The sequence below is a fragment of the Oncorhynchus tshawytscha genome, linkage group LG24 (assembly GCF_018296145.1).
Source record: "Oncorhynchus tshawytscha isolate Ot180627B linkage group LG24, Otsh_v2.0, whole genome shotgun sequence".
Lineage (NCBI taxonomy): Eukaryota > Metazoa > Chordata > Actinopteri > Salmoniformes > Salmonidae > Oncorhynchus > Oncorhynchus tshawytscha.
Genome location: NC_056452.1, coordinates 11,578,708 through 11,606,110, shown reverse-complemented (window position 1 = coordinate 11,606,110; position 27,403 = coordinate 11,578,708). Strand labels below are relative to the sequence as shown.

The 27,403-nt window shown below is 43.4% G+C and overlaps 1 protein-coding gene across 1 annotated transcript; it reads left to right on the top strand.

The window, feature by feature from the left end:
* Positions 1-572: 572 nt before the first annotated feature.
* Positions 573-27,403, top strand: LOC112223735 (ubiquitin carboxyl-terminal hydrolase 31-like). Its single transcript, XM_024386900.2, has 16 exons — positions 573-2,191; positions 9,530-9,667; positions 10,398-10,486; positions 10,748-10,840; positions 11,092-11,227; positions 14,021-14,168; positions 14,613-14,796; positions 14,982-15,093; positions 15,180-15,274; positions 15,530-15,607; positions 15,905-16,034; positions 16,106-16,225; positions 16,532-16,757; positions 18,461-18,619; positions 23,112-23,264; positions 23,589-27,403. Exons 1-16 carry the CDS (start codon positions 1,643-1,645, stop codon positions 25,169-25,171), a joined length of 3,993 nt encoding a protein of 1,330 aa, XP_024242668.1. The 5' UTR covers positions 573-1,642; the 3' UTR covers positions 25,172-27,403.

Sequence of the window (27,403 nt, the reverse complement as noted above, 5' to 3'; positions counted from 1 at the left end):
AATTAATTGAAGATTCAAGTGCAATGTCTGATTAATTGAGGATGGTGTTGCCACAGCAAGGGTAGTATTGTTCACATAGGCTATGTTTAACAGTATGAAGGTTCATCTCAGAAAATAATTAATGAACATACTGTAATGCTAGGGTTGGCAACAGGCCAAAGCTTCTTTTTTTAATTTTTATAGACTAAAATCTCCAGGAATTCAACTGATTTGTTTAATTTAGGAAATATGTTCCCAAGTATTCCCACAGACAAAAAAAAAGATGTGATCATGTCTGTATTTTAAAATAACAATTTCAATCTGTTTTGGAGATTAGTTGTGGTCAATTTGCAGTGTACAAATTATTAGAATTATGTTTCCGCCCTGACCATCCGTCCGACAAAAATCGTCCTGAATCTAGTTGCCTACCCCTGGCCTGCCGTAAAACAGTTGCAGGATAGACTAACTGTAGTGAGGATCTGAATTTTCTGGGCACCAAATTATCGGAGTATCTTTCCCAAGATGTAAAAAAAAAAAAAAAGTGTTATTTTTATATATATTTTAAGCCTAGCTGTGTATGTGTCACTGTCTGATTTCTAGTGGAGCATTCTGGCCTACAACAGGAAAGTAGAATGAGACAGACCCCAGTCAGCATCACATGCCGCTACCTGCTCTCCTCCAACATGGATCAGTGTTTGGCCGTGACGTCAGCCGTCACCGCCCTGCCTGCCTGCAGTATCGGTGACTCCAGATGATGAAGACAGGAGAAGCGGCCTTGCGATGAATCAGAATTAACAGGGAAATAAGCCATCACAGGATGAGATACTGCTTTAAACTTGGCGACGGAGGTATCGAACGATGTTCATTTTACGGCGCTTATACGATGGATAGTATTATACCGAATGGAGGGAGCGGTGGACTATGCTTCCCTCCGGGCTTCTTTCTAGGGGCTTTTCAGTTTAAGAGCGCTTCTGCAAGCGCTTCCACGGTATGGGCGATTTAGTGAAGACATCCACGAGTCTATAAACATCAGCAATACAATCGTTTTGGGCAATATCGTGGAATATTTATGTTCTTAAAGATTCTAGAATAGGATTATATAGGTGGAGCTGCGGTTTATTTAATAAAACATGAGCCCCGCTCGGTACACTGTGGTCCCAATATATGGGTTGATTTATTGCTGTTGATGTTCGAGTATTGTGAGTCGCTGATTTTCTAATGAACGCGGATCATTTTGGGCATCCTAAATGTTACACCTGCATGGCATGACCCTAAATTGATAGACTACGAGAATATTAACATTTGCTCGTGCATGGAGACCCTCTAGGCTACCTAATTTAGAGTGGCATGATAGCATCTCCCCATGGAGAATATTTATGCAACCCGACGCAGTGTTTTAATTGAGATAAGAGACATGTCATGGGTCTTTTGTTCAGGCTATAGGCTGCTGGTGATAAGACCCTCAAATGCGCCACCTTTCCTCCAAAATAGTGTTTTATAGCCTACTACTGTCATCATCAGTGAGGAACATAAATAACATCAATAATTATTATCACTGTGGTTAGCTTTTGTCATTGGGAATGACAGACTGATCCAATTATTCTCCAGAGGTGCTCTCTCTAGTAAGATTTAAATATTGAGAAACCCCAGCCCGACTGTGACCATGTCGAAAGCTGCCACTAAAGAGAAAAAATCATTCAGCAAGAAGCTCTTCCGAAGGGGCTCAGTGCGCTCCGTTGGGAGCTTTATGAACAGAGTTCTCAGGACTCTGTCGACTTTGTCCCATTTCGGCAACGAGGAGCATCAAGATGAAGACAAGGACGATGCAAGTTCCATCCCGGCCACCACTGGTGGCTCTGTCCCCTCCGACGACAGTGACTGTGGCGGGTTCCTGTTTGGGGACAAGGTCCCCGGAGTTGCCGGACTCAAGAACCATGGCAACACCTGTTTCATGAACGCTATCTTGCAATGTCTGAGCAACACGGAGCTATTTGCTGAATATCTAGCATTGGAACAATACCGTGGAGAGGACAACAGTCACGGTACTAATGACAAATCGACTGAATCGAATAAACCGAAGTCAACCAACGGTGTCTGTATCCAAAGAAAGGGACACCAGCAGGAGTCAGGTGAAGTCACCGAGCAACTTTCTGGTCTCGTCCGCGCTCTGTGGACGTTTGAGTACACCCCACAACACAGCCGCGAATTCAAGGTATGTGGATGCACGCCCTGGCAACTGAATTGTTTTTGATCGCTGTCTATTGTTTGATGGAAATGGGATTAATCCTATGGATTATAAACTGCGACGGGCGCACACTTGAAAGCCATTCGAATAGTTGGCATGGGTTGTTGCAATGCAGTACGTGACTAACATGCACCTGCCAACCGTTACAATGTAACCGCACAAATGCAACGGATTGTTTCATTGGTTCGTTCTGTCATGGTGTTACTTCGTTGCAGAAACTCGCGCCAGTTTCATAAATACAGTAAACCCAATCTACTGGTTGTCTGTGGGGATTGAACGTGTCAAGCCAAACTACTATAGGCCTACTATTGATTCATTCAAAGTGACTGTCATCAGCAGAAACATATAATGCGCAGGTGATAAGTATGCGTGTGTTAGAGCAGGTAGGCTAGGTGTGTTTGAGAAGAGCTGGATAAGAAAAGCTGCACACTCAGTCCAGCAGAATGGCAGCCTGTGACCCACGTGACCAGCCAGTGAGGAATACATCCAGAGCTGGTGTCAACCAGACTAGTAGAATGGTTGGCCAATCCTGTATTAGTGCATAGGCCTCGGGTGCTTTGCAGTTCAGGAGATATACACACGATTTACTTCTGATGGATATCTGAATGTTGAGAGCACACTCAGAAAGTATTCGTACCTCTTGACTTATTCCACATTTTGTTGTGTTACAGCCTAATGTCTCACCCGTCGACACACAGTACCCTATAATGACAGTCAAAATATGTTTTTTGATTTAAAAAAAACAACATTTATTGAAAATGAGATACAGAAATATGACATTTACATAAGTATTTACACCCCTTTGCGTTGCAAAGAGAATGTCAAGAGTGTGCAAAGCTGTCATCAAGGCAAAGGGTTGCTACTTTGAAAAATCTAAAATATATTTTGATTTGTTTAACACTTTTGGTTACTACATGATTCCATATGTGTTATTTCATCGTTTTGATGTCTTCACTATTATTCTACAATGCAGAAAATAGTAAAAATAAAGAAAAACCCCTGAATGAGTAGGTGTGTCCAAACTTTTGACTGGTACTGTATATACTGAAATATCACATTTACATAAGTATTCAGACCCTTTACTCAGTACTTTGTTGAAGCACCTTTGGCAGCGATTACAGCCTCAAATCTTCTTGGGTATGACACTACAAGCTTGGCACACCTGTATTTGGGGAGTTTCTCCCATCCTTCTCTGTAGATCCTCTCAAGCTCTACCAGGTTGGATGGGGGGCTTTCAGGTCTATCTAGAGATGTTTGATTGGGTTCCAAGTTCCGGCTCTGGCTGGGACACTCAAGTACATTCAGAGACCTATCCCAAAGCCACTCCTGCATTGTTTTGGCTGTGTGCTTAGGGTCGTTGTTCTGTTGGAAAGTGAACCTTCTTCCCAGTCTGAGGTCCTGAGCGCTCTGGAGCAGGTTTTCATCAAGGATCTCTCTGTACTTTGCTCGGTTAATCTTTCCTTCAATCCTGACTAGTCTCCCAGTCCCTGCCGCTGTAAAACATCCCCACAGCATGACTCTGCCACCACCATGCTTCACTATAGGGATGGTGCCAGGTTTCCTCCAGATGTGACGCTTGGCATTCAGGCCAAAGAGTTAAAACTTGATTTCATCAGACCAGAAAATCTTGTTTCTTATGGTCTAAGAGTCCTTTAGGTGCCATTTGACAAACTCCTGCATACATGTGCCTTTTACTCATGAGTGGATTCCGTCTGGCCACTACCATAAAGGCCAGATTGGTGGAGGGCTGCAGAGATGGTTGTTCTTCTGGAAGTTTCTCCCACCTCCACAGGGGAACTCTGGATCTCTGTCAGAGTGACCATCAGTTTGGCCGGGCGGCCAGCTCTAGAAAGAGTCATGGTGGTTCCAAAGTCCTTCCATTTAAGAATGATAGAGGCCACTGTGTTCCTGGGGACCTTCAATGTGCAGAACGTTTTTGGTACCCTTCCCCAGATCTGTGCCTCGACACAATCCTGTCTCGGAGCTCTACGGACAATTCTTTCGACCTCATGGCTTGGTTTTTCTCAGACATGCACTGTCAACTGTGGAACCTTATATAAGCAGGTGTGTGCCTTTACAAATCATGTCCAATCAATTGAATTTACCACAGGTGGACTCCAATCTCCAGGATGACCAATGGAAACAGGAATTTCAATTTTGAGTGTCATAGCAAAGGGTGTGAATAGTTATGGAAATAAGGTATCTGCTTTTTATTTTTAATACATTTGCAAACATTTCTAAAAACATGTTTTCGCTTAGTCATTATGGGGTGTTGTGTGTAGATTGATGAGGGCATGTTTTTTATTTAATCCATTTTAGAATAAGGCTGTAATGTAACCAAATGTGGAAAAAGTCAAGGGAACACTTTCCCGAATGCACTGTAAGGTCACACAGTTGACAGTGCATGTCAGAGCAGAAACTATACCATGAAGTCCAAGGAACTGTCCATAGATCCACAAGATAGAATTGTGATGAGGCATATATCTGGGGTAGGGTATGAAACAATTTCTAGAGTGTTGAATGTTTTCAAGTGCACAATTGGTAAATGGAAAAATATGGAACTACCCAGACTCTGCCTAGACCTGGCCGTCTGACCAAACTGAGCAACAGGGCAAGAAGGACCTTGGTCAGAGAGTTGACCAAGAACCCAATGACCACTCTGACAGAACTGCAGAGTTCCTTGGATGAGATGGGAGAACCTGCTAGAAGGACGACAGTCTCTACAGAACTTCACCAATCTGGGCTTTATGGGAGAGTGTCCAGACGGAAGCCACTTCCTGAGAAAAAGGTGCACTCCTGGAGTTGTCAAAATTACAGGTGAACGACTCTGAGATCATAAGGCAAAATATTCTCTGGTCTGATGAGACAAGAATGGAACTCTTTGGCTCAAATGCAAAGTGCTATGTCTGGAGAAAACCAGGCACAGCTCATCACCCATCTAACACCATCCCTACCTACCATGACACGTGGTGGTGATAGCCTCGTGCTATGGGGCTGCTTTGCAGCTGCAGGGATTGGGAGACTGGTAAGGATAGAAGGAACAATGAATGGAGCCAAATACAGGAAAATCCTTGATGAGAACCTGCTTTGGAGTGCAAGTGACCTCAGACCGAGGAGAAGATTTACATTTCAACAGGACAATGACCCCAAGCATACAGCCAAAGCAATGCTGGAATGGCTTCAGAACAAGAACGTGAAAGCCTTTGAATGGCCCAGTCAAAACGCAGGCTCAAATCCCATTGAAAATCTGTGGAAATACTTGTAATAGAGCTTGGGAAAATCTGCAAGGAAGAATGGGAGAAAATCCCCAAATCCAGATGTGCAAAGCTGATACAGGCATACCCAAGACGACTCAAAGGTGCTTCTACAAAGTATTTACTCAAAGCAAAGAGGTGTGAATAATTATGTAAATGAGGTATTTCTGTATTTCATTTTCAACACATTTGCTAAAACTTTGTCATTATGGGGTATTGTGTGTAGATGTGTGAGGGGGGGGAAATATATATGAATTCAGGCTGTAACAGAAGAAAATGTGGAATAAGTCAAGGGGTATGGATACCTTCTGAAGGCACTGTACACGTCCGTCAGAGCCACAGGGTCTAACAAACAAGACGGATGAAAGAGGAAGAACCACCCAAAACATGAATTGTTAATACATGAATGATCAATAGTTACGTGCTTTATTTATTTAACTAGGCAAGTCAGTTACGAAGAAATTCTTATTTTCAACGACAGCCTAGGAACAGTGGGTTAACTGGTCTAGGAACAGTGGGTTAACTGGTCTAGGAACAGTGGGTTAACTGGTCTAGGAACAGTGGGTTAACTGGTCTAGGAACAGTGGGTTAACTGGTCTAGGAACAGTGGGTTAACTGGTCTAGGAACAGTGGGTTAACTGGTGTAGGAACAGTGGGTTAACTGGTCTAGGAACAGTGGGTTAACTGGTCTAGGAACAGTGGGTTAACTGGTGTAGGAACAGTGGTTTAACTGGTCTAGGAACAGTGGGTTAACTGGTCTAGGAACAGTGGGTTAACTGCCTTGTTCAGGGGCAGAATGACAGATTTTTACCTCGTCAGCTCGGGGATTCGATCTTGAAACCTTTCGGTTACTAGTCCAACACTCTAAACATTAGGCTACCTGCCACCCTTACATGTAAACCTATATCAAAAGTATGAATATGTTCGCAGATATCTATATAAGTCCATGAAGGATGAGCCAATCATAACAAAAAGTGTACTCTATGTTTCCTGGTGATGAATGGTAGGCTATAATTCAAATTGACACACAACACGTTTTATATTATATCACCAGTAACCAAAACGTACACTTTTTTTGTATGATTGGCTTTTCACGAATTGACTTGTTACATAGATATCTGCGAACAGATTCATTATTTTGATATAGGCTTACATTTAACTATTGATCGCTCGTGTATTAACGTGTCAATTTCAATTAGAGCCTACTGTACCATTCTCTTGATTAATCAAATCAATTAGCAACAACCTCCAAGTAGACTAGCAGTGGCAGATATTATGAATGGATGGACTCGGGAGCAGTGAATCTCACCTATCCGTCGGATCTCCCTAATCAGACAGATTTACGGGGTTTAGTTGAGAATGGCAAAAACGCTTTTGCCACTCAAATCAATCACATTTCTTTTATAAAGCCCTTTTCACATCAGCTGTTGTCACAAAGTGCTTTACAGATACCCAGCCTACAATTCCAAACAGCAAGCAATGCAGATGCAGAAGCACAGTAGCTAGGAAAAACTCCCTAGAAAGGCAGGAGTCTAGGAAGAAACCTAGAGAGGAACCAGGGTCCGTGAGAACAGCAAATTCGGAAACAAAGGAGCACGCCAAGGCAACACACCCGGTGAAATCAAGTCAGGGTTCCACAGATTCCAGACTTTCTGAAGAGCAGAGATGTTGTGTTCCTGTAGAGTTTTCGATGGACATTGAAATGTGTAGCAGCATCTGAATCTACCAGCTTGTGTCCCAGCAGATTAGCCTGGTCAGCTGTCTTAATGTTGTTTCCCCTTAGGAAGCTCAGGTTACCCTCCCATCATCAGCACCAGAATTCCTTTCAAAGTCACTCACTAAAGATTTCTCTGTGAACCTCCATTTCTTTGCACCAGGGATTTTCTTTCCGTCTATTTCGGGTCTTATAACTACATGTCCTGCTTTACCGGTTCAAAGTAAATATTGGAGGGGAATTGAATTGAACAGGTCCATCCAGCAACACACTGCTTATTCCTGACAATGTTTCTATTTCGGTCCATTTTTCTCCCTTGGTTGTCAGCCAGAGAACAAACTGTCTTATTCTATATAGATTATTCACTCTGGAGTGTAGAGCCACGGTCATATTTATGAAGTTGGCTGTGTTTACACAGGCAGCCCAATTCTGATATATTTTCCACTAATTTGTCTTTTGACTCATCAGATCAGCTCTGAAAAAGATCTGATGTGAAGAGATCTGATCTGAATGGCTGCGTCTACAAATGCAGCCATTCAGATCAGATCTTTTCTCATCAGATTTTATTTTTTCAGAGGCTCCTTCACTAGATACATTGGACTCTTTTAAAATATGCCCGTTATTTATGGAGAGAAAGTGTGTTTTTATGTTTTGTATTGATTGATTCAGCTACATTTGATCTCCATAACTCAGCACTTACTATCAGTCCCAACCTTCATTAGTTAAATATTTTGGTAAATTTGTTTTAAATGGTATCGGCTCAGTTTTTCACGGCAGGTCACTTCATAGGTCTACCTGGTTAGGTCATTTGCGTAAGCCGCAGTATAAAACAGTTGTGTTCAGAATGTCTGAAAGGTTGGTTTTAGCACCTTTGAACTGCCAAGCTGTTTCGTTTTGCTTATTTTGCACAATAAATTTAGTATTTTACACAGTTTTATAATCCGTGTACTTTTTTAAGCCATTAAGTGGACAAGGCGATGGCCGGCATTGTCACAATATCTCTGAGCTGGGTTGTTGAGTAAAGAGCTAAAAAGTACAGTATACCGAGCTCCTCTTACACCTAATTTCTTCATGATTTTCCCAGTTTGCGTCATCAAGTTTCTAGGTAACCAAATAGCCGTATTTTACTGGAGCTAACTTGAGTTTCCACCATTGACAGTAGAAGGTATAGAGCCTTTTCAAATCACGACCATGTTGAATTGAATATGAGGCTGAGCAGACAGAATAGCTGCTGTCTGAGGCCACATTGAGAACAAAACTTGAGAGCACTTACAACTCATTAACGAGACATGAACGATAGATACACAAGGGGATAGCCCTATCCGTTTTCCTGTACATCGACTGCCCGATCGAGCGATAAATTGTCTATCTCCACTGTCATTGACTAATTAGGCCATTATACAAATGTAATTGTTTAATTACATATCATCAGTAGATTACCTGGCTGCATTATACAGCAAGTACTATAGGCAGATTATGCAGATGCCTTTCCAGGACTCAACAGCACTCAACCTCCATTTTACCTTGCCGTTTTTCTGGTTAGATATTTTACTGTGGCACACAATGCTACAGTATACATACAGTAAACATCCTACACCTACTCTACAGTTCTCTTTTAGTATGCACACCGAGGCTTTGGGTTGAGTGCTTGGTCTTTCATGGCATCATGCTTTGCATAAAGTGCTGGGGCTGCAGTGCTAATGGTTTCAAACGGAGGGTTTCCCTGTGGGGTTTACTGGGAGGAACAGAGCTCGGCGTTCTGCTTGCATCGTTGCCCTCGTGTGACATTTGATAGCCAGTGACCAGAGGTGACTACACCTGGCCTGGAGGGATGGCTCTGTCGCCACGCACGGAGGTGTCCTCAATTAACTAAGTCTGTCACTCACCGGGTTATTAAAGTGTTATTTCTTCAGGGTTTCTCGTCGCGATGTTACAATAGAAACTGTACTGTCCAACATAGAGAAAGGAGCATGTTGTTACATTTAAAAAAAAATAACTAGGCAAGTCAGTTAAGAACAACTTCTTATTTTTCAATGACAGCCTAGGAACAGTGGGTTAACTGCCTTGTTCAGGGGCAGAACAACAGATTTGTACCTTGTCAGCTCGGGGATTTGAATTTGCAGCTACTAGCACAACACTCTAACCACTAGGCTACCCTGTTAATGCCTTTTCCAACCAACACTTCGGTTTGCTTCGACTCCTGCTCCACAGCCATGTCTCAATTTGAAGACGGACCAATCAAAACACAAACATAAATGATCTGTTTAATGCCTCACATTAACTTGTGACCTTACTTTTACCATTCATCTTTGAACTTGTGTTTTTTTTTCTTCCCAGAACGTTGTGTCGAAGAGTGCCCTGCAGTTCCGGGGCAACGCCCAGCACGATGCTCAGGAGTTCCTCCTGTGGCTCTTGGACAGAGTTCATGAGGACCTCAACAACATCGTCCTGCCCAGCAGCAGACCCCCCAGGAAGGTAACCAACTTTACTTGGGCATGCGTACGTCCGTTACATCAGTTGCAAGTTGGGGATTATAACTCAGACCGTTGAATGATATTAGATATAGCCTATAGCCATGTCTGGTAGCATCGCTGCCAACTGTACTGGTTCTGAAGCTGGATTGGTACCTTTCTGTACTGAACAGACAGCATTGTTTCTCCTCCAACTGCATCGTCTAGGCTGTATCCCCTTTACTGCATTTCCATTGTTGTATCTCCCTTAACTGTTAATTACCTGATTGTGTTTACTTTGTTTTATTTGTTTTATTTTTTATCTCGTGTTACTCTATTCGGGCGTTAATGTGGGCTGTTAAGTATCTATCTCCTGACTAACTGCTGTGTTACTATATGTCGTCTCTCCTGACTAACTGCTGTGTTACTATATGTCGTCTCCTGACTAACTGCTGTGTTACTATATGTCGTCTCTCCTGACTAACTGCTGTGTTACTATATGTCGTCTCTCCTGACTAACTGCTGTGTTACTATATGTCGTCTCTCCTGACTAACTGCTGTGTTACTATATGTCGTCTCTCCTGACTAACTGCTGTGTTACTATATGTCGTCTCTCCTGACTAACTGCTGTGTTACTATATGTCGTCTCTCCTGACTAACTGCTGTGTTACTATATGTCGTCTCTCCTGACTAACTGCTGTGTTACTATATGTCGTCTCTCCTGACTGTCGTCTGTCTGCTCGCTGTATCTGCAGCCTCCGTTGGAGGAAGAAAATGTCCCCGAAGGATCCTCATTACCAGCAGCCGGCTCTTTCGTACAAGAGCTATTTCAGGCTCAATACAGGTGAGTCACTCCTCAAAGTAATCCCCTGATTGACACCCCACTGCACTCAGAATATAGTTACGATAGGTTCGACACGTACTGTTGATAGGGCAGATCCTAACACAAGGGAGCTAGCCAGTTTTCGAATGCTAATTTGACGACTAACGTTTGGCTCGCTGTGATTGTAGCTTTCACGTTGACACAGGCGGTGTGCACCGTCAAACGTTACAGCGGTTTGAAGTGAATAGGTTCTTCTTCTTTTTTTTGTCTCCACACAAATAGGTCCTCCCTGACTTGCCCTCACTGCCAGAAACAGAGCAACACCTTTGACCCTTTCCTCTGCATCTCACTGCCCATCCCGGTACCGCACACTCGGTAAGGCGATATCGAATATCCTAATAAGGCAATATCTGACACACAAACAGTATACCCCACTACAAATTACACAAAGACCCGGGTCTTGTTCTGCTGTATTTGATCTCCACTTACAACTGAGTGCCTAACTTGGCAGTGATACACGGAAGGATGCCAGAGACAAACCACAAACAGTGTAGAAGCATGATGAGATGATGGTGTTCCTTGACGCGTGGGTAAGATAACTCAATTGTCCTGTGTGTCCCTCCCAGGCCCCTGTATGTGACGGTGGTGTACCAGGGAAAGTGTTCCCACTGTATGAGAGTGGGTGTGGCTGTGCCTCTCTCCAGCACTGTGTCCAGACTGAGAAGCGCAGTGGCCCAGGAGACCAAAATACCCTCAGAACAGGTACCGAGTCTTTGGTGCCTTTGAAATCGAGCGTCAAAGTGTAAACATGTATACAGATGAACGGATAAGAGACAAGTGAAACTGTCAGCAATGATTGAAATTGCCCACCCTACTAAAAAGCCATCTTCAGCACTATTCAAACTGAAACATAAAATGTCAACACTATTAAATTCAAAACTCGAGGCACTGAGTAGGTACTTAAGTGGTAGTCATGCTCATTCATTATCAAAGTAGGTGTTTGTTTTTTAGGTTCAGCCAATGATAGGGACTCAAGGCCCTTGTGAGCATCTTCATTACAGAGAAATCTATTGTCTCAGCCTTCAACAATCCACTGTTTGTGTTTGATGTGTCCCCTAGAGTCATGATGGGAGGCTCAGATCATGTGATATTGTTTGCTCATCCTATTTAATATGGTCTACTACTCTGTATAAATCCCGAGTTACTGTGTAATAATTAAGGTGTGTTAATCAATCTTATGAATCTTATATGATTTTCATATGAATAAACCACACACCTCATGCCTAGCTATGTTGGCTTTTCAGTATGAAATTGATTCCCCTTTGAGATTTTGTAGCCCTTTACACTCGTACCCGTATATACGAGTTGAAAAATGGCAGATTTGGGCACTGATAAACGCAGTAACATGCTATGCATGACGTCAGAGCTCTGGCTCTGCGATTCACAATGCCGCATGGGTTTTGACTGACAGACGTTCTGAACTTGAGCACCTCTCACGTCAAAAAGTTTCCCCCATCCCTCCTGCTAATTGGGCAACTTTTGTAAATGTTTTGTTGTCTGGGCAAAGTGAGGGAAATGCTGTAAATGAAAAGGATTGTGTTTTTTGAAAGATGAGACCTTGAGGATGATAATAAATACCGCTTTGATGTCATACAAGCAAGCCAAATACCTGTGAGTCTAAATGTGCACTTCGCATTTTCAAATCATAAGAGTCATGTCAGAATCGGATCAAATCCAATTTTATTTGGTCACATGCTCCGAATACAACGGGTGTAGACATAACCGTGAAATGCTTGCTTACGAGCCCTTCCCAACAATGCAGAGTAATTTAAAAAAAATATGAACACAAGAGGAATAAAATACACAATATACAGTGTCAGCGTTTATGGTCACGATGTTTGATGTACAGTTACAAGATGAAATGGCGTCATACCCTGGGTTGTTCGGAACAGAATGAGTCTGTTTGTCTATTGTGAAGAAAATTTGCCGCGGCACACGCACCTGAATGCACTCGACGCCTTTCTAGGCTCACCAAAACTTAGCTAGTCATGTTCACAATAGAACAAGCTTTCAAATGATGCCCACCTGACCCAGATAGCGATTTATAATGGATCGTTAATTGTGTAATTGCAGGGTTGTGTTCCAACCTTAACAGCTACAAGTGGGCTTGCTCTAGTTCCTCAACGGCACAGCTAGCATAGCTCAAAACAGCACCTTATGTCCTGAACAAAAATATAACCGCAACATGTAAAGTGTTGGTCCCATGTTTCTTTAGCTGAAATAAAAGATTCCAGAAATGTTCCATATGCACAAAAATATAATTTTTTCTCAGATTTTGTGCACAAGTTAGTTTACATCCCTGTTAGTGAGCAGATGGTAGACAGCGTTTATGGCATTGTGTGGGTGAGCGATTTGCTGATGTCAACGTTGTGAACAAAGTGCCCCATGATGGCAGTGGGGTTATGGTATGGGTAGGCATAAGCTACGGACAACGAACATAATTGCATTGAATGCACTGAGATACAGTGACGAGGTCCTGAGGCTCGTTGTCCTACCATTCATCCACCGCCATCACCTCATGTTTCCGCATGATAATGCATGGCCCCATGTCGCAAGGATCTGTGCACAATTCCTGGAAGCTGAAAATGTCCCAGTTCTTTTATGGCCTGCATACTCTCCAGACATTTCACCCGTTGAGCATGTTTGGAATGCTCTGGATCGACGTGTACATCAACATGATCCAGTTCCTGCCAATATCCAGCAACTTCATACAGCCATTGAAGAGGAGTGGGACAACATTCCACAAGCCACAGTCAACAGCCTGATCAACTATGCGAAGGAGATGTCTCACTGCATGAGGCAAATGGTGGTCCACACCCCTACCTTTTTTTAAGGTATCTGTGACCAACAGATGCATGCACATCTGTATTCCCAGTCATGTGAAATCCACAGATTAGGGCCTAATGAATTTATTTAAATTGACTGATTTCCTTATATGAACTGGAACTCAGTAAAATCTTCAAAATTGTTGCATGTTGCGTTTTATATTTTTGTTCGATGTAGTAACTGGAGACACCAGTTAGTCCTCTCACTCAAACCCTTTTAGTTTTTCTTTCTTATGTTCCACCTACCCAAAATGTTTAGCATGTTACTGAATATATCCAGAATATTTTCAGATTTCATTATGAGCAAATGCGGCAAAAAGTACAGTAAATGTAAAATGCACATAAAATCAACAGTGTAATGTTTGGATTCCGTCTTGTGTCAGGTGAACTGTTGTGTCCTCACCTTTGGTCTAATAATTGTCCCATGATCACCTACATGTTCCCTTTCAATTGCTACCATGGTGATGCACATGCTTTTCATATTTCTTCCGTAAGAAACATTTCAATTTAGCCCTATCCATATAGGCCAGTTCCCACAAGTGTAAAGGTTTAAACCTTTGTGGGACCTTCCTCGATGGAGGACAAAATGTTACTGGAGGCTCAAATCTTAATATAACTTAATTGAATGAGATGAACCCCATCTCTGTTAATGATCCATGTGTGTTGGCAGATTGTCCTTACTGAAATGTACTCCGATGGCTTTCACCGCTCCTTCTGTGACGATGATGACGACCTTGAGATCATTCAAGAGAGCGACTCCATATTTGCCTTTGAAACACCGGAGTTGTTTAGACCAGAGCAGATCCGGTCTCAGCGAGGTTTGACTTCATATTATGATTCCCCGTAAATCAGTTTAGCTCTGGGCTGGATTAGGGAGGTAAGAGTCTAGATTAGATTACAAATGGATTTAGCAATTGGATTTAATAGGAAATCATGTTAAATCTGGATGTGATTACCTATGTTCACCCTCACTGCATATGTGTGTACAGTATCTTTTGGACCCAAAAAATTGATATCCCAATAAGAATTGGGTATACAGATATGTGTTCCTATGCCAGAATCCAACATATTGCGCAGGTTAACAGCCTTATTCAACAAATTTGCATCTCACTGACCTGTAGCAGGCTCTTGATCTTTGTTTCATTAACCCCTTAGGATAATGTGACCGCAACCGCAGCTTGGGTAGTTTCGATTTAGAACTCAAAAGTTTGTTCATATCGTGCTGTGTATACATTTACAGTATATACGGCAATGTGTTGCAGGAAGTCCCCATGCTAATCTGAATCAGAACAACTTGAAGTATGGGACAGACAACAATAGGCTACAGGTGTCGACAAAAATGGAAGAGTCAGTGACTCCCCCTCCGAGCCCAAATAAGACCAGCGTGGCTGACAAGATCATTCTGCTGGTGTGTAACAGAGCCTGCGCTGGACAGCAGGGACGCAGGTACACAAAGCAACTCCTCAAGATTTCAACATGAAACATTCCAGTTTAATGTGGCGAAGCAAAGTAGCACCAGGAAAACAAGGAACTCAAGGAACATGTTCATACAGTGGAGACAAACTCATTTGATATAGTTTTGGTGGATGTGGGAAAATCGTGTTCTTCACCCTTGTCTATGACGATTCCAGGTTTGGCCATCCGTTTGTGCTGTATCTGGAGCGGAATGTCACCTGGGACGTTCTGCAGAAGGAGATCCTGGAGAAGATGCGTCACCTTTTGCGTCCTGGGGTCTTTGTCCAGGTAGGTGCAGGTTGTCCACACACAGAGACTCATTCAACACAGGCACACACTTACACGGTGTAACTAAACGTATTGCTGTCCCTCAGGTTGGGCCCTTCAGTTTGCGTGTAGTGGGGGTGGTTGGAATCACGTATCTCTTACCTCAAGAGGAGCAACCACTGTGCCACCCCTCTGTGGAGAGGTAATGTCACCCAGCGCCACCAGAGGGCGCTCGTCTCTCACTGATAGAGGACAGGTAGCAAGAGTTAAGTTTAGCAAGGGTTCAACCTTTCAGTGGGTTTAGCCTTTTGTTTAACCCTTCCGTGGTTTTTCACACGTGCTAAACCGTCTGGGTTGTTGTTCCACATGTAGCGTACCCTGTTTTCCACATTGAGCTGTCATAGGGCTCAAAGATAACGTTGCATTGGTTTCCTATTTATCCAATGTTTGTCTGCAGAGCGTACAAATCTTGTGGGCCAGGAGGCCCCCCACATGTCAAGATTGTGGTGGAATGGGACAAAGAGACAAAAGACTAGTAAGTGTAATGAGACAAAAAAAACACTATGCTGAGAGGGAAAGACACTCACCTCTTTCATCATGACCCAGTGCACACATTTAGCATTGACTGGCAGTCACTCATATGGTGAGAAAAATAGTTTTGCTCTTTGAAGAGAATGCGAATGTGAATTCAAAGCAATAGTTGTGACTGAGGTGTCAGACGTTTCCCTAGTTTCTGTTTGTCAACACAATTTGATAGACCTTTCATGGTTTCCTTTGAAGCTTGTTGTGCGACCTCTGTGTGAACTGTGCATTTGGTTGTGTCTGACTGCAGTCTGTTCAAACGCACCGAAGACGAGTACATCCCAGATGCTGAGAGTGTACGTCAACAGAAAGACGGACATCTGCAGCCTCAGACGTGCTCCCTCGCCCAGTGCTTTCAGCTCTACACCAAAGAGGAACAGGTACGTGTGTATGTGTGTGTGTATGTGTGTGTGTGTGTGTGTGTTTGAGAGCTCCGCTCTGTGTGTTTCAGCTTGCTCCAGATGATGCCTGGCGCTGCCCACACTGCAAGCAGCTACAGCAAGGCAGCATCAAGTTGAGCCTCTGGACCCTGCCTGACATCCTCATACTGCACCTCAAACGCTTCAGACAGGTACAGTACACTACAGACCACCACACTATACGTCAACATCATTCATACAACTACATAATCAAAGTGGATAAGCTCAGTTAGCCTTATATTACCCCAGGAATAAACTCAAAATAGTATTTAATTCAAAGTACACGTGTATAGATCGTATTACTAGTGTATGTCAACACTAATATTATGTTAATTCTTACAAGCTCAGTCGGCATTGTAAGCTCAACCAATCCGCATTAGCATAGTAAGCATTCCACCCTCAACCAACATCATAAAATTTGTTGCTGTTGTGCGTGTGTGTGTATGGTGTCTTCTTAGGACGGAGACCGGAGGATGAAGATGCAGAACATGGTGAAGTTTCCTCTGATCGGGATGGACATGGCGCCCCATATGGTCAAGCGGAGCCAGAGCAGCTGGAGCCTGCCCTCGCACTGGTCACCATGGAGACGACCTTACGGGATGGGCCGTGACCCAGAGGACTACCTGTATGACCTGTACGCTGTGTGTAACCACCACGGGACAATGGCGGGAGGTCATTACACAGGTTAGCAAACAACACACGTATGGACACACACTCTAATATGTTCCTGCAGCAGTAGGGCTATAAATTGACAGGGTTGCTGACTCAAATCCCAAATGGGGTTACAATGCTGTTCTGCCCTTGAGAAAGCCACTTATTCCATGTATAGTACCAGTCAAAAGTTTGGACACACCTACTCATTCAAGGGTTTTTCTATGTTTCTACATTGTAGAATAATATTGAAGACATCAAAACTATGAAATAACACATATGGAATCATGTGGTAACCAAAAAAGTGTTAAACAAATCAATATACATTTTAGATTTTAGATTAGTCAAAGTAGCCACCTTTTGCATTGATGACAGCTTTGCACACACTTGGCATTCTCTCAACCAGCTTCACCTGGAATGATTTTACAAAAGTCTTGAAGGAGTTCCGACATATGCTGAGCACTTGTTGGATGCTTTTCCTTCATTCTGCTGTCCAACTCATCCCAAACCATCTCAATTGGGTTGATCACTCTCCTTCTTGGTCAAATAGCCAAAGAAGATAGTCCCACTTAGCACAAACCAGATGGGATGGCATATCGCAGCAGCCATGCTGGTTAAGTGTGCCTTGAATTCTAAATAAATCACAGTGTCACCAGCAAAGCACCTCCATACCATCACACCTCCTCCTCCATGATTCATGGTGGGAACCACATATGCGGAGATCACCGGTTCACCTACTCTGCGTCTCACAAAGACACTGCGGTTGGAATCAAAAATCTCAAATTTGGACTCATCAGACCAAAGGACAGGTTTCCACCGGTCTAATGTCCAATGCTCGTGTTTCTTGGCCCAAGCAAGTCTCTTCTTATTATTGGTGTCCTTTAGAAGTGGTTTTCTTTGCAAGAATTCAACCACGAATGCCTGATTCACGCAGTCTCTTCTGAACAGTTGATGTTGAGATGTGTCTGTTACTTGAACTCTGTGAAGCATTTATTTGGGCTGCAATCTGAGGTCCAGTTAACTCTAATGAATTTATCCTCTGCAGCAGAGATAACTCTGGGTCTTCCTTTCCTGTGGTGGTCCTCATGGGAGCCAGTTTCATCATAGTGCATGATGGTTTTTGCGACTGCACTTGAAGAGACTTTCAAAGTTCTTGAAATTTTACGCATTGACTAATCTTTAGGTCTTAAAGACATGATGGACTGTTGTTTCTCTTTGCTTATTTGAGCTGTTCTTGCCAAAATATGGACTTGGTCTTTTACCAAATAGGGCTATCTTCTGTATACCACAGCTACCTTGTCACAACACATCTGATTGGCTAAAAATCATTAAGAAGGGGAAAAAAATCCTCAAATTAACTTTTAACAAGGCACACCTGTTAATTGAAATGCATTCCAGGTGACTACCTCATGAAGCTGGTTGAGAGAATGCCAAGAGTGTGCAAAGCTGTGTATCTTCATTTGTTTAACACTTTTTTGATTACTACATGATTCCATATGTGTTATTTTATCGTTTTTAATCTACAATGTAGAAAATAGTTAAAAAAAATAAAGAAAAGCCCTTTAATGAGTAGATGTGTCCAAACTTTTGACTGGCACTGTACGTCTATCGAAATGTGATTGGCATCGATATCCCTGCTCTTTTTTTAGAAACTCAAATCATTCAAATCCACTGAATTATCCAGGTAACATGATAATTGACTCTTTATCCCATCCTTATTATGTCCTCTTTTGCAGCTCACTGTAAAAACTCCATCGATGGCATGTGGTACTGCTTTGATGACAGTGATGTCCAAGCCATATCTGACGATGACGTCTGCAAGCAGAACGCCTACATACTGTTTTATCAAAGACGGGCCACCATCCCATCATGGTCTGCTAACAGCTCTGTTGCAGGTAAGAATATATGCATTTGTTATTTAAAAAACGATTTAATTCATGATTCAAATAAAATAAAATTGTATTTGTCACGAATACAACCAGTGTAGACCTTACAGTGAAATGCTTACTTACAAGCCATAACCAACAATGCAGTTTCATAATAAATTACCAAAGAATCACAGAATAAAAAAGAAATAAAAGTAACAAATAATTAAAGAGCAACAGTAAAATAACAATAGCGAGGCTATATACAGGGGGTACCGGTACAGAGTTAATGTGTGGGGGCACCATTCCATAATTCTATGGCATGCAATGTTTTTCAAACAACAAGATGCAACAATGTCATAGATAGTCTGGAGCCCTGTACTAACTGTTTCCCCTGGTGTCACTGGTGCCACTAACTTTCTTCCCCTGGTGTCACTGGTGCCACTAACTTTCTTCCCCTGGTGTCACTGGTGCCACTAACTTTCTTCCCCTGGTGTCACTGGTGCCACTAACTTTCTTCCCCTGGTGTCACTGGTGCCACTAACTTTCTTCCCCTGGTGGCACTGGTGCCACTAACTTTCTTCCCCTGGTGGCACTGGTGCCACTAACTTTCTTCCCCTGGTGTCACTGGTGCCACTAACTTTCTTCCCCTGGTGGCACTGGTGCCACTAACTTTCTTCCCCTGGTGGCACTGGTGCCACTAACTTTCTTCCCCTGGTGTCACTGGTGCCACTAACTTTCTTCCCCTGGTGGCACTGGTGCCACTAACTTTCTTCCCCTGGTGTCACTGGTGCCACTAACTTTCTTCCCCTGGTGGCACTGGTGCCACTAACTTTTTCCCCTGGTGGCACTGGTGCCACTAACTTTTTCACTTGTTGGCACTGGTGCCACTAACTTTTTCACTTGTTGGCAACCACCCTTGATTTGGTCGCATCAAAAACTATGAATGGCGTCACGCAATAGAAAAATGAGTAATCATCATGTTCATTGATAGTGCTTTATTATTAAGAAGTGTATTAAACTACTGAAAAAAATGTAACTCCTGCAGCCAAGTCAAAGGGACGCTAAATGCGACTAAACGGCCGTAGTCTGGAGCCATGAAGTAGAAAACCTGGGTCTCATTTGGTTTATGCCTCACATCCAATCTCCCTGTAGATGTCATGTCCTCCCCGACTGAGACACGTGATTTAAAATCATATACATATGTGCACATATAAATGTTTTTATACTGTATGTCTAATATATACATTTATGATGTATACAGTGCCTTGCGAAAGTATTCGGCCCCCTTGAACTTTGCGACCTTTTGCCACATTTCAGGCTTCAAACATAAAGATATAAAACTGTATTTTTTTGTGAAGAATCAACAACAAGTGGGACACAATCATGAAGTGGAACGACATTTATTGGATATTTCAAACTTTTTTAACAAATCAAAAACTGAAAAATTGGGCGTGCGAAATTATTCAGCCCCCTTAAGTTAATACTTTGTAGCGCCACCTTTAGCTGTGATTACAGCTGTAAGTCGCTTGGGGTATGTCTCTATCAGTTTTGCACATCGAGAGACTGAAATTATTTCCCATTCCTCCTTGCAAAACAGCTCGAGCTCAGTGAGGTTGGATGGAGAGCATTTGTGAACAGCAGTTTTCAGTTCTTTCCACAGATTCTCGATTGGATTTAGGTCTGGACTTTGACTTGGCCATTCTAACACCTGGATATGTTTATTTTTGAACCATTCCATTGTAGATTTTGCTTTATGTTTTGGATCATTGTCTTGTTGGAAGACAAATCTCCGTCCCAGTCTCAGGTCTTTTGCAGACTCCATCAGGTTTTCTTCCAGAATGGTCTTGTATTTGGCTCCATCCATCTTCCCATCAATTTTAACCATCTTCCTGTCCCTGCTGAAGAAAAGCAGGCCCAAACCATGATGCTGCCACCACCATGTTTGACAGTAGGGATGGTGTGTTCAGGGTCATGAGCTGTGTTGCTTTTACGCCAAACATAACATTTTGCATTGTTGCCAAAAAGTTCAATTTTGGTTTCATCTGACCAGAGCACCTTCTTCCACATGTTTGGTGTGTCTCCCAGGTGGCTTGTGGCAAACTTTAAACAACACTTTTTATGGATATCTTTAAGAAATGGCTTTCTTCTTGCCACTCTTCCATAAAGGCCAGATTTGTGCAATATACGACTGATTGTTGTCCTATGGACAGAGTCTCCCACCTCAGCTGTAGATCTCTGCTGTTCATCCAGAGTGATCATGGGCCTCTTGGCTGCATCTCTGATCAGTCTTCTCCTTGTATGAGCTGAAAGTTTAGAGGGACGGCCAGGTCTTGGTAGATTTGCAGTGGTCTGATACTCCTTCCATTTCAATATTATCGCTTGCACAGTGCTCCTTGGGATGTTTAAAGCTTGGGAAATCTTTTTGTATCCAAATCCGGCTTTAAACTTCTTCACAACAGTATCTCGGACCTGCCTGGTGTGTTCCTTGTTCTTCATGATGCTCTCTGCGCTTTTAACGGACCTCTGAGACTATCACAGTGCAGCTGCATTTATACGGAGACTTGATTACACACAGGTGGATTGTATTTATCATCATTAGTCATTTAGGTCAACATTGGATCATTCAGAGATCCTCACTGAACTTCTGAGAGAGTTTGCTGCACTGAAAGTAAAGGGGCTGAATAATTTTGCACGCCCAATTTTTCAGTTTTCGATTTGTTAAAAAAGTTTGAAATATCCAATAAATGTCGTTCCACTTCATGATTGTGTCCCACTTGTTGTTGATTCTTCACAAAAAAATACAGTTTTATATCTTTATGTTTGAAGCCTGAAATGTGGCAAAAGGTCGCAAAGTTCAAGGGGGCCGAATACTTTCGCAAGGCACTGTATATACAGTTGAAGTCGGGAAGTTTACATACACTTAGGTTGGAGTCATTAAAACCTGTTTTTCAAACACTCCACAAATTTCTTGTTGACACACTATAGTTTTGGCAAGTCGGTTAGAACATCTACTTTGTGCATGACGCAAGTAATTTTTCCAACAATTGTTTACAGACAGATTATTTCACTTATAATTCACTGTGTCTCAATTCCAGTGGGTCAGAAGTTTACATACACTAAGTTGACTGTGCCTTTAAAATTATGTCATGGCTTTAGAAGCTTCTGAAAGGCTAATTGACATTATTTGAGTCAATTGGAGGTGTACCTATGGATGTATTTCAATGCCTACCTTCAAAGTCAGTGCCTCTTTGCTGACATCATGGGAATATCAAAAGAAATCAGCCAAGACCTCAGATAATTGTAGACCTCCACAAGTCTGGTTCATCCTTGGGAGCAATTTCCAAATGCCTGAAGGTACCACGTTCATATGTACGAACAATAGTACACAAGTATAAACACCATGGGACCACGCAGCCGTCATACCACTCAGGAAGGAGACGCGTTCTGTCTCCTAGAGATGAACATCAATCCCAGAACAACAGCAAAGGACCTTGTGAAGATGCTGGAGGAAACCGGCACAAAAGTATCTATATCCACAGTAAAACGAGTCCTATATCGACATAACCTGAAAGGCCGCTCAGCAAGGAAGAAGCCACTGCTCCAAAACCGACATAAAAAGGCCAGACTACGGTTTGCAACTGCACATGGGGACAAAGATCGTACTTTTTGGAGAAATGTCCTCTGGTCTGATTAAACAAAAGTAGAACTCTTTGGCCATAATGACCATTGTTATGTTCGGAGGAAAAAGGGGGAGGCTTGCAACCCGAAGAACACCATCCCATCCGTGAAGCACGGGGGTGGCAGCATCATGTTGTGGGAGTGCTTTGCTTCAGGAGGGACTGGTACACTTCACAAAATAGATGGCATCATGAGGCAGGAGAATTATGTGGATATATTGAAGCAACATCTCAAGACATCAGTCAGGAAGTTAAAGCTTGGTCGCAAATGGGTCTTCCAAATGGATAATGACCCCAAGCATACTTCCAAAGTTGTGGCAAAATGGCTTAAGGACAACAAAGTTAAGCTATTGGAGTGGCTAGCACAAATCCCTGACCTCAAACCTATAGAAAATTTGTGGGCAGAACTGAAAAATCATGTGCGAGCAAGGAGGCCTACAAACCTGACTCAGTTACACCACCTCTGTCAGGAGGAATGGGCCAAAATTCACCCAACTTATTGTGGGAAGCTTGTGGAAGGCTACCCGAAACGTTCGACCCAAGTTTAACAATTTAAAGGCAATGCTACACTCAATTAGTATTTGGTATGTACATTTCTGACCCACTGGGAATGCGATGAAAGAAATAAAAGCTGAAATAAATCATTGTCTCTACTATTATTCTGACATTTAACATTCTTAAAATAAAGTGGTGATCCTAACTGACCTAAGACAGGGAATTGTTATTCGGATTAAAAGTCAGGAATTGTGAAACTGACTTTAAATGTATTTGGCTAAGGTGTATGTAAACTTGCGACTTCAACTGTATACATACAGTATATGTCCTTTGTTTACTCGTCCCAGGTTCGACCAGCTCGTCTCTGTGTGAACACTGGATCAGCAGGTTGATAGGGAGTCGTCCTCCTAGCCAGGCCTCATCTGGCTCCTCCAGACGCACTTCGCTGGCCTCCCTCTCGGAGTCGGCCGAGTTCACTGGGGAACGCAGTGAAGACGATGGTGAGAAACAGCCTCTCATGCATATTTGTCAAGATGTTGTATTTCTGCTATATCAAATATGTTTGCACAATGATAGTACTTGGAACTAAAATTGATACAAAATATATTGTTACAATGACACTGCAAGCCTTATTTATACATTAGCCTACTTTCAGTTGTTTTTGCAAAGCTGAACAATCTGTATCATTCTGTAATATATTTATATAATATCAGACTTTACTAGCTTGAAACCCACTGATAAAAGAGGTGATGAACATGCACTCAGTCTATTCCACTCCACACCAACGATTTAGTTGTACATCTCTGTCCCCTTCTGTTGAGAAGGCTTCTCTACCCGCCCGGCGGTGCGGAGTATCCAGAGACAGACCTTCTCCTCACGCTCCAACATGGCCAGCCCTCTGGCCCTCAGCGAGAACGGCTCAAAGCCCTCCTGGTCCCTCTCCACCAAGCTCCATCTGCGCTCCAACTCTCCCTCGCGCTTCTCCCTGGAGTCCCACTCCTCCTCGCCCACCCTTGAGAGGATAGGCGAGGCGGTTGATGACAAGGTCTCCACCTCCTGCTTTAGCGGCTCGGCGAAACCCGAGGTAAGGGCTGGAGGTAAGACACCCCTGGTCCTGGATGGTAATGCAGGGGCTAAAAGGCTCTTGGAGCAGGTGCACTCCAAGGCCATTCCCCAGGCTGAGCTGAGGAGCTCCAGCCCGGCAGGGGGTAACAGTAACGGGGCCACGGTCATGGAGCCAGGCAGCCCGGGTCAAGGAGCAATCGCTAAGGAGCCTAAACAACGAGGAGCAGGGGGAGAGGAGGATGCCGGGGCCAGGAGAAACTCGGCAAAGACTGTTGAGACCGAGAAGAGCCCCAAGAAGCACCCGACCACCCCCTCCCCGTCCCCCTCCCACACCTCCTCTGCGACCCACGCATCGTCACCTTCTCGAACCCAAGCCAAGAGCGTGGCGGCCACAGTGTCCAACCCCAAGGAAAAAAGCGAGGGTGCAGTCAAAAAAAACAGCAAGACCTCCTCAGCCAAAACAGCCACCCCCACGAAAAAGGAGCCGTTGCAGACCCCAGAAACACTTCACCCTGAAACAGCAAAGCAAAGGAAGGGAGGCTCCCCCAGGTCCCAGAGTTCCTCGGCACACCCGCCGAGGAAGACGTCGCCCAGAGGGACGGTGGAGAGAAGCTCCGCTTCAGCGAGAACTAGAGCAGCCGAGAGAAGCGCCAGTCGGGAGACGTCGCGGACCACCTCAGTGTCAGAGAGGGGGGTGAACCACGGTGGTCCCTCCTCCAGGGCCAGTGGTGTGTCCCGGGGAGGAGAAATGTGTGCCGCTGGCCGGGGCGAAGGTAGGGCGGGGCGAGGGGTGGAGAGCAGGGCTGGGGGGAGGAGCACCAGCAGCAGCTCTTCCATGACCAGCCTGCGATCGTCCAGTGTGAGCGGGGCAGCGGTCTCAGCAGCGCCACCCAGGGGACCTGGTAGGAACAGCAAGACGGAGGAAAAGGGACTTAACTTCTTCAAGAGTGCCCTGAGGCAGAAAGAGACACGCAGGTCCACGGACGGGGGAAAGCCAACCACGACGGCCAAAGCAGGGACAGGCGAGGCTAAAGGCAACTCAGAAGAGGGGGCTGGGGAGGAGACTGGAGAAGGGGCGGGGACTGGAGCAGCCAAGAGGGCCCAGCAGGGGAACCCAGAGGCCCAGATGAACACACCCTCGGCCAAAGACAAGGAATCCTCCAAGACGTCCAACCCAGCCAAGCACTCTATACTGTCCTCCGCCAAGTCCAAGTCTTCCGGAGCAGAGACGGGTGGAGTGGAGAAAGCCTCTGCCAATGGGAAAAAACCTCCTGAAAAGAGGTTGCCACCATCCCGAAAGATCCCCATCAATTCTTCACGAACCACCCAGAAGTCCAAGTGAAATATCTTTGGGGAACCAAAACAATCGCTGACGTGAAGCTCTAAGGTGTCTCAAAGATTGAACTACATCTCCTCTTTGGGAGCGACTTTTGAAAAGCACCTCTGGCTTTTCATTGGCCCTGGGTGATTGCAAGCTGCCATACATGACAGTCTGTCCCTGTCCACTTTATTATATAGTAATGGATTGAAACAAAGCACTTTGTATGATTGCATTGTTAATTCTTTTTTTGAAAAATGATTTTAATCAAATGGATTATTATATGAACTGCACATGTAATGACATTTTTACCTGGTTCTTTAGCGTACTTTGAGAAGGTTCGTCTTGGGCCGACGTCGAAAGGAACTTGTATAGCGAGCAAGTGCGTTTGTTAAGCAGTGTCAGGATGAGAATCCCTGTAAATCACACAATAGATCACACATGGAATACTACTCAGTCACCAGATGTAGTTAACGAGCAGTGTTTTACATCTCTGACTTCTTTGTACTTTGAAAACTTCTGGGTCCACTTTCAAATAGTTCAAAACATTCCACACCAGGCAGAGCATCTAAATATACGGAGCCATGAAACAAACACGAATACCTATCATAATCCCAGTTAATAGCTCATTTGATACAGTATAGGTCAGTGGTAATGTATGTCAAATCTCATATTATGAGCTATCAATGCAGGTACATTTGTAATCCCAAATTCACTGGTATTAGTTGTCCAGTACTGATAATTCCAGTTTGAGCAACTCCAATTCCAGATTTACATAATGAATAATCCCAGTTTAACAACTCTTGGTTTTCATTTTACTTAAACTCCCAGTATGATAACATAATCCCAATTTAACATTAGTGATTGTGCAACAACGTTTTGCTAGCCTATGTAGGACATTATAAGTATCCAGGACTAGAGGTGTGTGTATACCTGCCAATAGCATTAAAGGGACCCATTAGAAATATACAAGGAAAGTGACATCGATCAATGATTTTGGAAGGTTGGGACTGTGGTTCTTCACTCTCCCTCTGGTTGTACTGATTTTGGAATAGTAGTGACATCATAGTGTGACATAATAGCCCCCCCAGAGTGCCCTAACAACTCCACTCACCTCTGCCCCCGACTGGTGACCACTGTCACTGCGGGTGGTCAAGGCCTGACAGGGGACCACATTCAGACTGCCAGACATCTCGAAACATTCCTTAAGACGAACACAGGGTCGACGTGGAAAAAAAGATACACTCAAGGCCATCAAAGACATTGCTAAAGTCAATACATGGGGACGTCTTTATAAGATCACCATATGTGGTGCGTTTGGATCCGCCCTATCCTTTTCTGTTTTTCTCTGTGTCATCACAGCTTGTGCCTGTGCACATTTTTGGCTTATGCGCTACCAAGCATATTTCCCACGTAGAATGCACTGACTTAGATTCAGAAAAGTGATCGCCGTGATGAAATGTATGACAGCAATCTTTGCATGAAATTGCTTATGCATGCATTAAACTATGCAAGCAACACTTGCTAATGTCCACACAAGTAATACTGCTACTTTTGGATGTGTATATATTTCTAACTGTATATTTTTCCAAATGCCTGCATCAGAGAGCATGTTTAGGCATCATTCAATGCTTTATTTGCACATTTTCTTCAGAGTATAATCCTTTTTTTTTTAAATGAATTGTAGGTATTGCTCCTTCACCTTAAAGTAAATCAACTCACTTGCGAATGAATGATTTCTGTATTGTATTCATTTGACTCGTGTTTGATTCCAAACCATTTAAGGGACACGCTACCCCATAGACCTCTGAAACCAAACATCGAATAACTAAATATAGGAAATACATTTGGAAACAACTGGTATGATTGTGAAATGTCACTTTGTCATGGTTTGAGAGTAGGTACTTTTCAGATGGTTTTAGTGACTGAATCCCCAACTAGTTTATATAATTCATTCATTCAAATAGCCAAAGACAATATACAAGATTATTTTCAGTGGAATACTTTATGAACCTGTTATCTAAATACTGGCTGTAGCTATAATCTCCCAGATGTTTTTCAAAGTGAGATGATACAGTAAAGGGTGATACAGGGGTGACCTTTATCAGCATTCCCTTTGCAACCACACTGCCTTCTGTTGCCTTGTTCAAAATCGCCCTTTCCAAGGAGTACCCTTAAAATCTCACATATACACCGAGTGTACAAAACATTAGGAATACCTTCCTAATATTGAGTTGCACCTCCCTTTGCCCTCAG